Source organism: Argiope bruennichi, chromosome 5 (assembly GCF_947563725.1).
Source record: "Argiope bruennichi chromosome 5, qqArgBrue1.1, whole genome shotgun sequence".
NCBI lineage: Eukaryota > Metazoa > Arthropoda > Arachnida > Araneae > Araneidae > Argiope > Argiope bruennichi.
In genome coordinates, this window is record NC_079155.1 from 32244190 (window position 1) to 32259174 (window position 14985).

General features: G+C 27.9%; 1 protein-coding gene across 2 annotated transcripts in view; it reads left to right on the forward strand.

Annotated features, from left to right (window-relative positions):
• Nucleotides 1-1334: 1334 nt before the first annotated feature.
• LOC129969506 (mitogen-activated protein kinase kinase kinase 12-like) overlaps nucleotides 1335-14985 on the forward strand; it is a 41411-nt gene continuing 27760 nt past the window's right edge. Inside the window, exons 1-3 of one of the 2 annotated variants that reach the window (XM_056084109.1) lie at nucleotides 1335-1591; nucleotides 12237-12378; nucleotides 13626-13945. In XM_056084109.1, the coding sequence (XP_055940084.1) occupies nucleotides 12263-12378; nucleotides 13626-13945 (436 nt within the window). In that variant the 5' untranslated portion in view covers nucleotides 1335-1591; nucleotides 12237-12262. Of the gene's footprint in view, nucleotides 1592-11823; nucleotides 11913-12236; nucleotides 12379-13625; nucleotides 13946-14985 lie in introns of those variants that run through there. The other variant, XM_056084110.1, reaches the window with a different exon arrangement.

Genomic DNA, 14985 nt, shown 5'->3' on the forward strand with positions numbered 1-14985 from the left:
AACATAAACAAGTTTAAGCATCAATCGACTGTCTACACGTGCGACTTTTAAAATGTATAACAACTTAAAATTCACCTAAATTCGAATGGTTTAAAAGTATAGTAGACTAGATATCTTAAATCTAAATTCTGATGTAGTTTTTCATCTGTTATGTACAAAAGCGAATTCACGTCGAAAAAAACCGTAAAACTGTTTTTTCTGCACTTATACGCTTGCGTAGGGAAAAAACACTTTTATGAAAAATCGTCTGAGAGAAATGATTAATGCCAGAAAACATTGCGATTTTGCTCAAAATTAACTAATATGAATTAACTATATTAATATGTTTTTTATTTCTGTATTCAAATTAGATTTTATTTTTTTAAAAAGTACGTTTTTATTTTTAACATGAAGTTTTATATTATGTGTACAAAAACATAGAATTTAAAAAAAAATTATATCATTTAAAAGAGGGGGGAAAAAAAGAGGAAAATAGTTTGGTTTATGATAATATCAATAACAAATTGTGTAAATAATAACAGAAGGAAATAATAAATACATAGGTAAACATATAAATGATTTTTTAAATTCAATATCTTTTTTTCTCCTTCTGACATTGTTAGCATTTTAATTTTGAACTCGAATTATTCAAAGATGCTTAGAAGATTCGATAATATATAAGATTAGCAGAGCATTCATTCAAAGTTGAAAGCATTTTGAAAAATTTAGAAGAATCGTTGATTTGTAACCTCGCATATTAAAGTATTGAATTTTTAAAGTTAATAACTTACTTAATCACTTTTTAAAAATTAAAATCTTCACATAAATTTTTAAAAAAACGAATAATAATTTTTAAAGGCAATTAACAACTAAATTTCTGTATTGAATAATTAATTAAATGCCTATCTATAAAGGAAAAGTTTACTATCTATAAATAAAAGAAACTGAATTCTGCAAATAAAAAATAAAAATAGCGTTTCATGATAAAAACAAATGAAATTTACTTTTACTTTTAAACTAAAGATTTAGACATTATTAATAAAGTTATTTTATACTAAAATGTGAGAAATCTTTGTTCGAATTTTGTATTTAGTATTTAAACATTTAATTACACACTTTACCTTATTCATAATATTCGAGGTTTAAAAATATACAGAAAAATGGCTACCAAGTTGTGAATTCCTAATGAAAATTTCTTTCTGCCTAGACAGATTATTAAATTCTTATCATTACTTGAGTTTATTTAAGCTTTGATAAGCAGCCATGGCGAGAAAGTTGGCGCCCCGATTCTCGAAATACATTGCAAGTGGTAACCCTACAAATCTGCTTGTATTTCCACTACTATGTCTGAAATGCCAAGCGTCACAGTAACTGCGAAACTATAACCTGAGACAAAACAAACTTAGATTTCAACATTAATTAAACATTGCGACTAAGCTTCATATTTTAGATATGTTTTTTTCTTATTATTGCTATCAATTTGATTGTCTAACCACTTCAAACGATCGATATGTTGATTGTGGATTTCTGAATGACAATCACAACTTAGTAAATCTTCTTTGATTCAAGTTAAATGTAATGATCAAGAATTAGATGCACATATTTTTCCTTGGTAAGTGTTTTGAAGTTTTCTTTCTTATGTATATATATGAAATATTTTTTACTTAATAGCATTAGATGTACATCAGTGTTAATGCATTAGATCTTACGCATTTATAGGCAGGTCACGAGATCTGTCAACAGCATTATTGGAAAATGATACCTATTTTCCTAGTGAAATGTAAGAATGAAACATCAGTTCTTATACATTCCGTTTTGCATGAAATTAATATGGAAATGTCATTATTACATTTGCTTACTGACATTGAAAAATTATTTAATTTAAACATCACTTCAAAAATATGGTGCTTAAAGATGTGTTTACGATTGCTATTTTTGAATTTAAGGGTTAATTTGTGTTGTAGTCTACTTTGTAGCATGGCAATTAATATTGTCAATTGTGGTAAAATATTTGAAATAAAGGAAAAATTGACACACACAATAAAGTTACTTAAAACTTTACAGTTATAGCAATTTCACCTATATTCTTGTCATAATATATCAACCTCAAATTAATAATTATATTTAAAAAATTAAGCTTAATAATGTTTGAAGCTCAGTTGTTTACTCTATTTTTTAATAATAAATGCGACAGCTGGTTCTTAGTTATATATTAAAACATATTTGATATCATCATGAATTATTCTAAACATCATAGCAAGGTTTTAATAATTTCTTCATTATTTTCTATTGATTATATATTATATTTATTTAGTTCATTTATGACTTTTGTGTTTGTTTCTTTTTATTGAAAATATTTTACTTTGCATATGCAATATTCTATATATGCTTCATATTAAAAAAAAATATTTAGTATTCTTCAATCGCTGTCTGTTTTCTTCAATTTGCTAATTTATGTTATTTTTTCTCCTAAAACAGTGTGTATAGTTAGTTTAATAAGAAAATAAAAAAAAAAATCTGAAACTTTAGATCCGCAAGTATTAAATTTTCAGAAATTAAATTTTTAATATTATAAGTCATTATATTTTGTTATGGTAAATTCATTATAAGTTTGGCTATTTCATTTTTTTCCAAAAAAAAATATATATATTTATGCCTGTGTTGAATTAAATGCATTTATTTATTTTTCGTTGAAAGATGATTATTTTCTTCATAAATGAAGTAAGCAGATAATATTTTCTTGAAATAAAAGGGGGGAAGGCACATTTTTAAATAGATTTTATCAGAGTAACACAATATTCTTTAAGCTCAATATCGCTGAAATTTAAAGATTGACAGTAATTTAAATTAATCACTCTTAATACTAGTTCAAGAAACTAAATACCGAATGACTGAAAACTAAATTAATAAACGGTAAAAAGTATCAAAATAATTCAAACACTATTTTTTCTCATTAAAATGAAAATAAACAATACTTCTATATGGTTAACTCGAAAAATATCTTGAATATGGTATAATTCAAAATTATAAGTAAATTTAAGTAATATAAAGTAATTATATTACTTATACTTAATTTAATAGAATGTACAACGAAATCATTACAGTTAACATGTACTATTTCTAATATTTACGCTTTTGGGTCTACAATATTTACCCTATTTTGAACTTTAGTTCATGCATATATCTGATGTTTATAAAAATTAACTTTCAATATGTATTTTGTTGTGAGTTTGTATATTTACTAAACATTAAAAACGACTATTATGTGTATATTTCAAGAATTTTTAGTTATTATTTTAAAAAGTAATGACTGATTTAATCGACGGTTTTATTATATTTTAAGCTTCACTTTTTTTAAGTTCATTTTGGACACTTTTTCCGTATCTGTAAGTTTTAGTATTGTTATTTCTAATTTCAAGATTTTTTGAATTAGACTTTTCTGTAATTATTGTCAATAAATAATGTATTATGATCAGAGGCTGATTACATTCTATTATTCTTCATAAATATTCTCTCATTTTAGATGACAATACTCACAACACATCACAATTAAATTCGTATATTCCTTCTAGCTATTGCAATTTTTATGTATTAAGACCCTTTTCATTAATATCAGTTTTCAGGGCTAAGCCTTGTTCTCTTACTTAAAGCCATGAATAATATTCTTTATGTGTATTTGTAGTGAAATCTACGAAAGCGGAAATATTTTCGCTCAAGCACAGATCAATATTTTAAAATTGTCGAAAAGCAGTTGATTTTTGTGCCAAAGCAGTCAGTGAAAAAATCCTTCAACCTTTCAATGGAGACAGATGTTTTCCGTGGTATCTATGACGACGAGGGCCTTTCTTTTTTTCAACGCTTACCTTCTGTCACATGACTCTTCAAAGTTTCTCCTTTTTTTCCGTTTTGAAATGATTTAAAGGTACAATTCCAAAAGTCAGATCATTAATAATGAAAAAACAGGCTCTATAATTATTGTTCGTTATATCATTAGATTAAAAATTCTTTCGTTATATGTGCATGACAATACATTATATATACACTTTTAATAACTAGTCTAATACGATTATAATTTCTTTTTTCATAATAAGGGACTTAAAATTCTTGCCTTTGTAAACCCGATTTGATCCAAAAAGATAAGAAAATATTCCTATGCTTTTTTCAGTAAAGTGCACTTTCTCAGTTTTAAAAATATTCTATCAGAGCGAAACAAGACGCTCAAATGAAAATATAAAATAAATGGAAAAGTTCTTTAGTCACTATTGTTTGATATTTTTAAAAACACTTTTTGCTACTAATATTGTAGAAATTGACAAATAACCAAGCCTGGTCCTGAAAAACAGTTGCAGTTAAGGGGACGGTGGACTCTAATAGACACTTTCGCGAATTATTCTCTTTTAAAGTCATGAAATTTTCATGTATATGTATTACAATACAAATACGTCAAATTTCTTAAGAAAACTTTTTTAAATGAAATATATTATTATAAATTTTCACTTTCAGTGGACTATAACACTTTCAGTGGAATATAAACATATATTTTGATGATCAAACGATTAAAAAAAAAATTCATGTTTTCGTCCATTTTTGCTTATTTCAAAGTTCACTGTCCCCTTGAGTCTCGCAAATGTTTTCGGGACCAGGACTATATATATATTGAAGCAACTTTAAAGTATCTTTAAAAAAAACAAACGAATCTATTAATTTCCAGTTAAAGACAGAAAAATCCTTGTTCTTGGATTTTTCCCATTCGCAAAAGAGTATTTTTTATATGATATATATATTTGAGTGAATGCCATTTAGTAAAAATTGATTACTAGACATTTTTGTCCATTTGTTTCCGCTACGTGAAAGAGGGAAAAAAGTCGAGGCGCCAGCCATATTTTTGGCATTTATCGACTCATTATATTAATTGGAAATTTTCTATTAATGGCATGCCAACTGCTAATTTCCGTTGCAGACATAAACCATTTGGAGTTTCCTCTTTATTTTATTTTTTATTTCGGAAAGTGCATTGTGCCGAGCTCGATTATTTTTAAGAATCATTATTGGAATTTTTTCTTAATTAGCATTTTTTACTATCACCCTGTGCCACTAAAAATATTGACATTGACTCAGTGATCCTTTTTTTCATGTTCTTCTCCTTTACAATTGTTTTAATTTCCTGGATCCTTAGAAATTATAACAAGAAGCGCCACCTTGTGCGATTTGAAATACTAAATTTTTTTCGAATTCTGATGTACAAAAATATTCTAATGGTAATCCAAAGATTTTTATTGATAACTTGAGCTCTCTTTTCTCATCCTATCTGTCTTAAAATTTAAGTTCGACCCAGTAGGCTGGTTCGGGGAGGGCTTTGAATAAATGCAAACACGCATTCTTTTACATAAATGCGCTATTCTTGTGTCTCCTAGATTTTTTTATTAAAAAAGCAATCAGAATATTGAGATATTCCATTTGATAATCTGCAATTATTAACATTCCAGCTGTTTATCCCGCGATTTCCACATATAAGTCCATTTTTTATTGCCTCCCGCGTTTTTCGCAGTTTAGAGTGTTTATTTTTATGATTACAAATTTTTATTATATCATATTATTATCGTGTAACATATTACATCAATTCATTTTGTTTGAAAAATATTTGAACTTATTTGCAAATAATGCATCTAAATTGTGATTCTTTAAAAAGTTATGCATTCAGTGGGTTAATACATTTTTTTATCATTTGCTATTTCAGATATTAGGCATTTTGAAATGAAAAGAGAAATTAACAAAAGAAACAATGCTATTCTATAAGCTGATATCTTCTTTATAGAGATATTTTTAAAATGAAAGCTGTTTTATCAATTTTGTTTATAATAAACTAAATTTATACAATTTACTTATTATTCATTTTAAAAGGGCATGAAAATTATTTTAGAACGAATTTCATAATTTTGAACCATAATCAGGAGACGAAATTACCACTTGTACCGGTACCCTTTCAAAATTTTCCCATTTCACTAACATGAAAATATTTTATTTCATTTGGATTTAACGTGCACCACAAAACAAATCAAGTCACTGCATGCGAATGTCAAAAGATTTTGGTACTACATGAGCAATTAGCAATTACTCAGATTTTATATTAAATTTCGTGAATTTATTATATACTATCCGCTTTCGGTGATCAGTTTGTTTGCTAGAAATATTGGTTAAGTTTGATTTAAATCAAATCTCTTCAGCATAACTTTGTGTTGATGATTTTCTTAACAAAGGAGAAAATGGAATTCCAGTCCCATGTTTTATAGCGACTTTTAAAATAAATGTATAAGCGATCTGCTTACAATTGTACGTTCCCTTCGCAACAAGACAATTTCTCTTTCTATTACTCTTCATGTAAAGTGATAATTAGCAAAATCTTTTTTCTTGAACTTTCAATGGTGGAAGAAAATCACGTGACTAAATATTTGATGAAATATAAAAAAAAAATCATCTGTATTCCGTCGCAACGATTCGTTGCATTTGAAGTCTATGGTTGAAAATCATGCAAAATAAATAAAATTTAAGGAAAAAATTGCCTGTCCATTTTAAAAAGAATTTTTTTGAAATTTTAAAATAATATAAAAATCAGTTTTGTGCAATAATATTTTCGACAGTTATCACGAAAAACTCCATTTCGCTGCATTCTTAATTAATTAAAACTTCAAAAACGTTGCTACTAGATGCACATTCGCACTATACAAATACAATTTGTGCCGAATTAGTAGTTCTAGGTATAGCAGTGCGTTCTGTAACCGTGTGTAAGTGCCGAAACACACAATACGCAAATACTTCCTTTTATCAATACATATTAAACAATTATATATATATATATTCTGTATTAAAAATAATTAATATGAGTTTTGTTTTTGTCTGAACCTCTACTAACCTGGTACATTTACTAAACCAGTAGTCTTCTGGTCTTATGTTTACCGAATTATTGAGAATATATTATATTACATTCCCATCAAATATATTAGAGTATTTCAAGATTTCATCGAAATCTCTGCTAAATACACTAATATTTCATTTTTTTTTAAATAAAGCTGATCAAGATATTAATTTGTAAGAGTTAAGTAACGTTCTTTTGATTCAACAGAAAATAGTTGAAAAAAAAACTCTTTTTATGAAATCAAAGATAGATGCTTATTAATAGAACACATCGTTCTTGCATTGTACATTTACATTAGAACTTTAAATAAGAAAATACCAAGTTCACAGTTTTTTAAACAAAATTATAAATACAGCGATGCATGCTTTTACCAGTGATGTCTGTTGTGTGAACCCAATAAGCGTATTTGTTAAATCTGGCAATCTTGTGGTCTTATATATGCCTGGTTATTGGGAATCTGTTATATCTGGTATTATTTTCATGTATCAGAATCTATAATTTTGTACTTGTATATTATTTCTGATATGAGAATAGCAGAATATTTTAAAATATTCTTGAATCGATTCGTCCCATATTTAATTCAGATTTCCATTTTTACTCCATACAATAAGAAAGGAAAATTTCAGCCATTAAAAAGTGATTATGTATCAGAAAGTTTCCTAACAAAAATTTGCATGAGGTTTCTGCAATAGAATGATATTTTCTCCAGTCTTCTTCAAAAGAAATTGCTCGAGGGGCGTTAAAAATATAACATTACGACTCTTTATAGATAGGGAAAAGGAAAGGGGAAAATGCGATAGAAAGGAAAATGGAGAATTCCACGATCTCTATATTGTGTTTCTTTTTTCTACTTTCCGCTCCGTTTTTTGCCTTTTAAAGGTTTCTCATTAATTCGCATTCTGCATATTCTGCTCAACTGTCAAGCTATAAAACTTCATGTTCCTAAATCCCCTGGAGATGCGATTTATCGAACAAGGTTGGGTGTGTCAGCATAATGAACTTTGAAAAGTGGTATTCAAGAGGGGGGGGGATTCGATTCTGATAAACTGATTAGGTTCATTTTGATTTTTGATTAATCACCTGTTTGCAAACTATGAATAATAATTGATGATAAAAGATTATTAGTGTAAATGACTTTACCGAAAATGTTTTAACGTTTAAAAAGAATTATTGAAGAGCTTTAAAACGTATAAAACAAAAAAAGTTTCCGAGTTTTATCATTCCTGTCTGTGTCTCAGAAAAAAAATATTTTGAAAATAAAATTTTCAATGCTTTCATTCTTTGTTCGAAGAAGATAAACTGTTTACGTTATATAAACGTTAACTCCATGATATCACCGCATAGGTGTTTGTGGATATCTTATGCCATTACATTTTCTTTCAGATGATTGAATGGCAAATGAATGTATTCAATTCTGAGGTTCAAATATCATATAATTTGATATTTTTTTGTTTTCAGATGTAAAAAGATCGCATTGCATAAAGCTGTATAAAAGGTGTTCAATGTTAACTTAAATCTTGAAAACCTATCAATTGGTTGCTGTCATGCCGATGAATTAGTGAAAATAATAAAATTATTGCGATTGTTGGAACAAGACAAAAGAGAAAGTCAGAAAGGTGGAAATTCATAAAAGAATTATAATGGGCTTCACAAATTAATTAATTGTAACGTGAAAGAATTGTGAAGAGAAAGTACGAAATTTGCAAATTGCAATGAATATTTTGAAACAAGCAATGCAATTTATGGAAATATGTAGAAGTAAACAATGGACTAAAGTCGGATCCAAGATCCGAAAATATTCATATAAGTACACTTCAATTATAGCAGTGTTCACATTTTATTGGCATTAAATTTGAAATTACATCATAAGCTGAAGATGAAAAATGAAATCTTTTAGTAATGCTTCATATTTTTCTAATTAGATCTAAAGTGTCAAGATATTAATGTATGAAAATTATGTATGTGTTAGTGCATAAAAAATTTCATTTGGATTTAGAAGAACTCCCTTGTATTATTATGGATAAATTAATTCCTCTATTTATATTACACCTTTTGAAGTAAAATTTTTTTTTACTTTAGGCAATTTCTGATTCTTTTTGGACAATGTTATGAGATAAAATAGGTATTATAACCCGTCTTTTTGAGAATTTTTGGTTTCAAATCTGCAAATAAATGCACACATTACCTTCTAAAATATTATTTTAAAAAGTACCAGCAAACAAACTGGTAAGATATTTGCCAGAGAACTTGCCTCCCCCCCCCCCTCCCCAGTTTAAGTCCAGCCTGTATGTGGGCGATCCGAATGTTCCAAAAGGAATCATTGCAGTTTTGCTCGAACAAAAGTGGACAAAAAACTGTTTTCAGAATTTGCCAGAAAACAGCATGCACACAGAAACTTTTGGTTTTCCTCTGTTTGGGCATATAGAGATAGATTTCTTGATAATCAAAAGTTTTATTGTGATTACAACCTCAAACGTGTCATGCGACAGTGGCTTGGATTTTCCTACCTGAGACTTGGATTTTGAAACTGATCCAGCGCTGGGATAAATGTTTCAACGTAAATGGCAGTTATATCGTAAAACAGCAAATTGGCAATATTTTTATTTCCGATTCATGTTATTACTCATAGCATTTTTTATTATAGTACTCAAAATTATGCAAGTTACTTATTGATACCCCCTTGTAAATAAATAAAAACTTCACATTTTCACAAAATTAGTAAAATAAATAATCTAAAATATGTTAACTTGCTAATTAAGTTAAAAATGTGAAATGAAATTGATCGAATTATGAAAAGAAAGGCTTCATAATATCCACTGCCTAGAATTGCAAAATCCCGAAATCAGTCATTGCGTAACATATTTGGTTTCGGATATTCAAATAAATTTTCATGACGTCTCAGGAAATACTGTTTTGAAAAAGCACCAGTTTATTAAACGGTAAAAAATTTATGAAAGAACACATTTTCTTTCCTCCTCTCGGCTATTTTCTTGAGGAAACATTTTTGCTGGGCCGTAAATATTTTTAAAATAATATACTAATAGGCGTTTGAATAAATTTAAGTGTAAGCCATTTCTAACCATGGTTGGTAATAACTACACACAGATTAGTAATTCAAACTATTTTAAAATAATCAAACTAATAGCAATATTGAAGATAAAAAAAAAACTGTACATATATTGAATAATAAATGTGCATTATTGCTGAGATCTTTTTAATTTTTATATAAATTTCTTAAAAGTAAATTACCACTTTTTCACTTCACCACTTTCTCGTATGCGAAGTATATTGAAAATATCATTATCGTCAAAAAAATAAAAATGCGAACTCTAGATTTTGACGAATCGTCATGTTTCAAACTTACCAGAATTCCGAAAAACTTAATTTTGGAATTTCGTTTGTTTGTGAACAGGATAACTCAAAATCGCTTTAAGCTAAACGAATGAAATTTGGTACGTGAACTTATCTGAACAAATTTGTAAATTTATATCAAATTTCGAACGAAATCCATTTTGAGGAAGTCTTCTTATTTCAACGTAATTAAATATGATAACTAGAAAAATGTAAAGATTTAGATAAATAAAATTTGGTACACTAGTTTAGTATCTTATGTGCATATTCGTAGAAATTTGGAGCCAAGTTTTTAAGAAGGTTGATCATGGCGATCTGTATTTTCACATGAATAACTCGGAAAAGCTTTGATTCAAATAATTAAAAATTGATACGTGAGATTATGACTATAAGTTCTTTTTGAAATTTTAATTTCAATCGGGCGGAAAAAAGTTGTCCAAAATATATATCTGCACGATAGATTCAGTAAAAATACTAGATTCACACTAGAATATAGCAAAAATCTATATTCCGCAACTATGGTCCGAAAATGCCTTGTAAGATATTTAAACATAAAATTTTCTGTTTGTTAGAAATAATGTAAGCGGGAGAAATTCAAATTATTAATCAATGAAAATACGATTTAAATTTATTATCAGATGAGCAAATTTAAAATTATTCTCAGGGATCCCCCCTCCTCCTATTTATTTTCCCTGTTAGCAGCAGCAAGCAGAACGATGAATTCCAACTGCCAATCATACCAAACGTCCTCGAAAGAGTGCGAGGTGACCTTGAACTTCAGAACTTCTCGTTATCGATTCCAGAGAGGAGTTTTTCCGAGAACTTCGCCGCAATATCTTCCGGATAAGTGGCACGCATTTTTATTTTCCCGAATTTTCATTCACAACTCTCGGAATGAGAGATCGAATGAGTCATGACATGCCCAGGAAAAAAAGGTTTTTTTTCTTCTTCATAATCTTTCCATTTATTTACACTTATTACTAAAGGATAGTTCATATGTTATTCGCAGATAATCAAAACGATTAATGGAACAGATTTTTTTTCCAGGAAAAATTTTATTTCTTTTTAATACAGCAAAATGTATTTTGAAGGGGAAAGAAGAAATGTGACTGAAACCTGTAGTAAACTGCTAAAAGCAGTAACTTTTTTCGTTATTTATAATTAAATAATTTCTATTTGTTTTAATGCAGTATTTTCTTGTGCATTCTAAAAATCAATAAAAACTATTCATTTAAAAAGTGCATTACATATTACGGTTATTAAGTAAGAACGGTATAATTATGCGTTATAAATGCTAACAGCAAAGCATTCACATTACCTCTTAAAGAAATTATATCTAATTGTCATTACGTGGTGTAGGTATATAAATGTTATATGAGACACGGTCATTATGGAAGGAGTAATCGATACAAAACAGCTCAAAAAGTTTTTTCTTTTTAATATTGTCAGTTCTACTGCTAGAAAAAGAAACCTTTTTTCAATTTATTCACATTCCGCTCCCGGATCGCATTCTCCAATTTTCCCTAACTGATACTACAGGGAAAAGCTAGGGAAGTTTTGTCTCGAATGAAAACAGCTGCAGCAAAACAAATGCCGGTCGTTGTCAGATTTTGTTCGAGATAAGCATAAAGGGAAATTGCATTTTCTTTTGTGATTTATTTAAAAGCAGGTTGGTAGCTCATATTTATATGAATTCCGAAAGCCGTTTTTTTCCTGGATTAATTATTCAATGCAGAATTTCATCTTTTGGTCTTACAATGTAAATATAAAACGGTATCGTAATCTAACAATCGTTTTTTCGAACGTATTGTGGAATTGCTGAATTTATAGAAAGGGAAACAGTGAAAAATATGGAATTTAAGATGAATTTTTTATAATATAATTGAAGTGTAATAAATTTATTGTTTCTGTTTTACATTTCTTATAGAGTAATTTTTTAGAGTATTCTTACATTAGAAAATCGGATCAGATTTCATATAATTTTGTTTTTCAGGTATATTGTCTACATTCTGAGCCATCATGTCTGCCACTATTCCAAAAACAGAAATGCCTAGCTCCATGGAAAGTAGTTTGACATCACCAAGTTCTCTTGGCATTATGTGTAGCAGCAGTGAAAGGGAAGATTTTCAACAAAGGTTGGTTTGAATGTATAATATGTAGTTTGGGTAACGATAATTGTTTTATTTATTTAGAGTACTTAATATATACATTTAACATTGTTAATCAATATTTTAATTTCCTAAGTAAATTATTTTGAAGTTACTAATACTCTGATTTGTATGATAAAAAAAATCAGTATTTAATATGCTATAAGCTTTATCACTAAATTTCAAAAATAAGAAATTGATTATAATAGTTTACCTCAACTTTAAGCTCTATAATATTTTGTCTCTATATATATTGTTTTAATAATTTTATGTGAATGAAGCAGTTGATGAAATCAGCCCAATTATTCATTTTTTTCCAAATCAACTAAAATATTTCAAAATACCTTTTTTTTTTTTTTTGCGTTATTTCCATTTAGATTCTGTTCTATTTCAATACATATGCTGGGCTGCTATCTTACTGAAGGAAGAGTATCTCAAACTTATTTAAAAATTCTTAATAAGTTTGGGCCTTTAAAAAAACTTCATTTTGGAATCCTTAGTGGAATTTTGAAAATGTTAAATCTTTTTCTTATCTTAAGTCATGAATATCTGAAATACAGTTAGATATATCCTTTATCTAGAATTTACTTTAAAACTACATACATGATATGACATCTAAAAATATATTTAGTAATAAAAGTTAACAATAAAAATATTATTTTTAAATATGGTATTAATGACCTTAAGAATTTAAAATAATCATTTGAAAGAAGGGCGAATATTTATGCCATCTTTCTGTTTCATTACAGTTGTAAAAGAACTAGAAATTCATTGAGTTCTTTTTCTAATCATCTTCACATGCAAGATTTTTTGGTTCAGATTATTCAGTAATTTTAGATTATACTATTTCTTGGCATACATTAAGTATATGATTTATTTGACTAATCAATATGTATGATTTATTTGACTAATCAATATGTATGATTTATTTGACTAATCAATATGTATGATTTATTTGACTAATCAATATGTATGATTTATTTGACTAATCAATATGTATGATTTATTTGACTAATCAATATGTATTAATATGTTGTAATTATTTGTTTAAATATAAGTTTACATGCAACTTTATGCAGTTCAATGCAGAGTTGATGTGCATTAGCAAATTAAAGCTGTTTCAAATGAAAATATCTTTTTTAAATAAGTAGGAAATCAAAGCTTAATGAATTCTGAATTTTGTTATAAAAATCTTATTTATATTAATGCAAGGTAATTTTTTTTATTTTTCTTAGTTTATTATGCATTAATGATGAGAGTTCGAGCAAATCCTCTGCATCTCCTCCAGAAAAAACTATTATGTATCCTCCAGCTCGTTCTGCTAGTACACCTGTAGTTACTACAGTTGCTCCAACTTCTCCAACGATTACTAGTTCAACTAGTAGTCCAGCTGCCTTTACAACAGTTAGATCATCTGCAGCTTCTGTTGCTCAGGGAATGAGTTTCTTGCCCCATACTAGAGCTAAAAATGGATGGTTAGATGGATTGTTGGTATGTCTTCGGCCAGTTTGGGGAATCCTTGGCAAAGCTGCAGGAAATGAACACATTGACTCTGGTGAGTACAGAGCCGGCCTTTTCTACAAAGGGGCCTGGGTGCAAGAAACTATTTGAGGCTTTAAATTTTTTGTAAAGTAAAAAAAAAAAATGAACATATAATACAATTGCATTTTTATTTAATGCTTGATTTTTTTATATTAATTACATCAGAAAAACCACAATGTTTTGCCATTTCTTTTTCAGTGTTTATTTCATGAAAGTGTTCCGCACACATGCTTCACAAAGATAATTTTTTATTAGTTTTAATTTCCTGAAAAGAGCTCTCTGCATTTGCTATGGTGATTGGCAACACAGAAAAAAGTTTCAATACATTTAGAAATAACTCATTATAATTATTATTTAGTATGTAATACAATGTTTTGTGTATTTTATATATCCAGAACATAAATTTAGTCATTTTAGTAATTCTTTCCGAAAAATAAACAAATTAAAGTGACAAATAAAATTCCCATGATCATCTTGAATTACAGTTGACAGTTTTTTCTAGATATTATAGCCACCTATAAATCGTGTAGATTGTACATTTCCTTTATACAACATTATTAATATTATACTATTATACAACAAAAACAAAATATCGAGTCTTGCATTTTAAAATTAATTAAAATTTGCCATTTGGCATTTTTTTTAAAAGTTGTATGCAGTGGAAAATTGGTCTATCTTCAGCATTCTTAGGAAAAACTCCTTTGTGTTGCACAGGTCTGGTTTTAACATAAAACATTCTAAATTTATCAATTATATTCACTTGATCACATATGTTATTGTCATTTTCGTCGTTATTTTCTGATTCAATCATATTTGTATGTGGATACGGTTCTTCAATGAATTTCACAGTTTCTACATTTTTATAGCAAGATTGTGTAGTTTGTGCACAACTTTCTTCCCCAATTGCAACCTCTGAAGTTGAAGCAATTTCATTGCAGAATTTGTTCATAGCCAAGAAAACAGATCTACTTGTGACTTCTTGAAATTTAGCTTTTCTTTCTTTCTTTTCTGCTTTCTTTCTTTTTTGACAGCTAGAAGGATATTTCCTTGGCA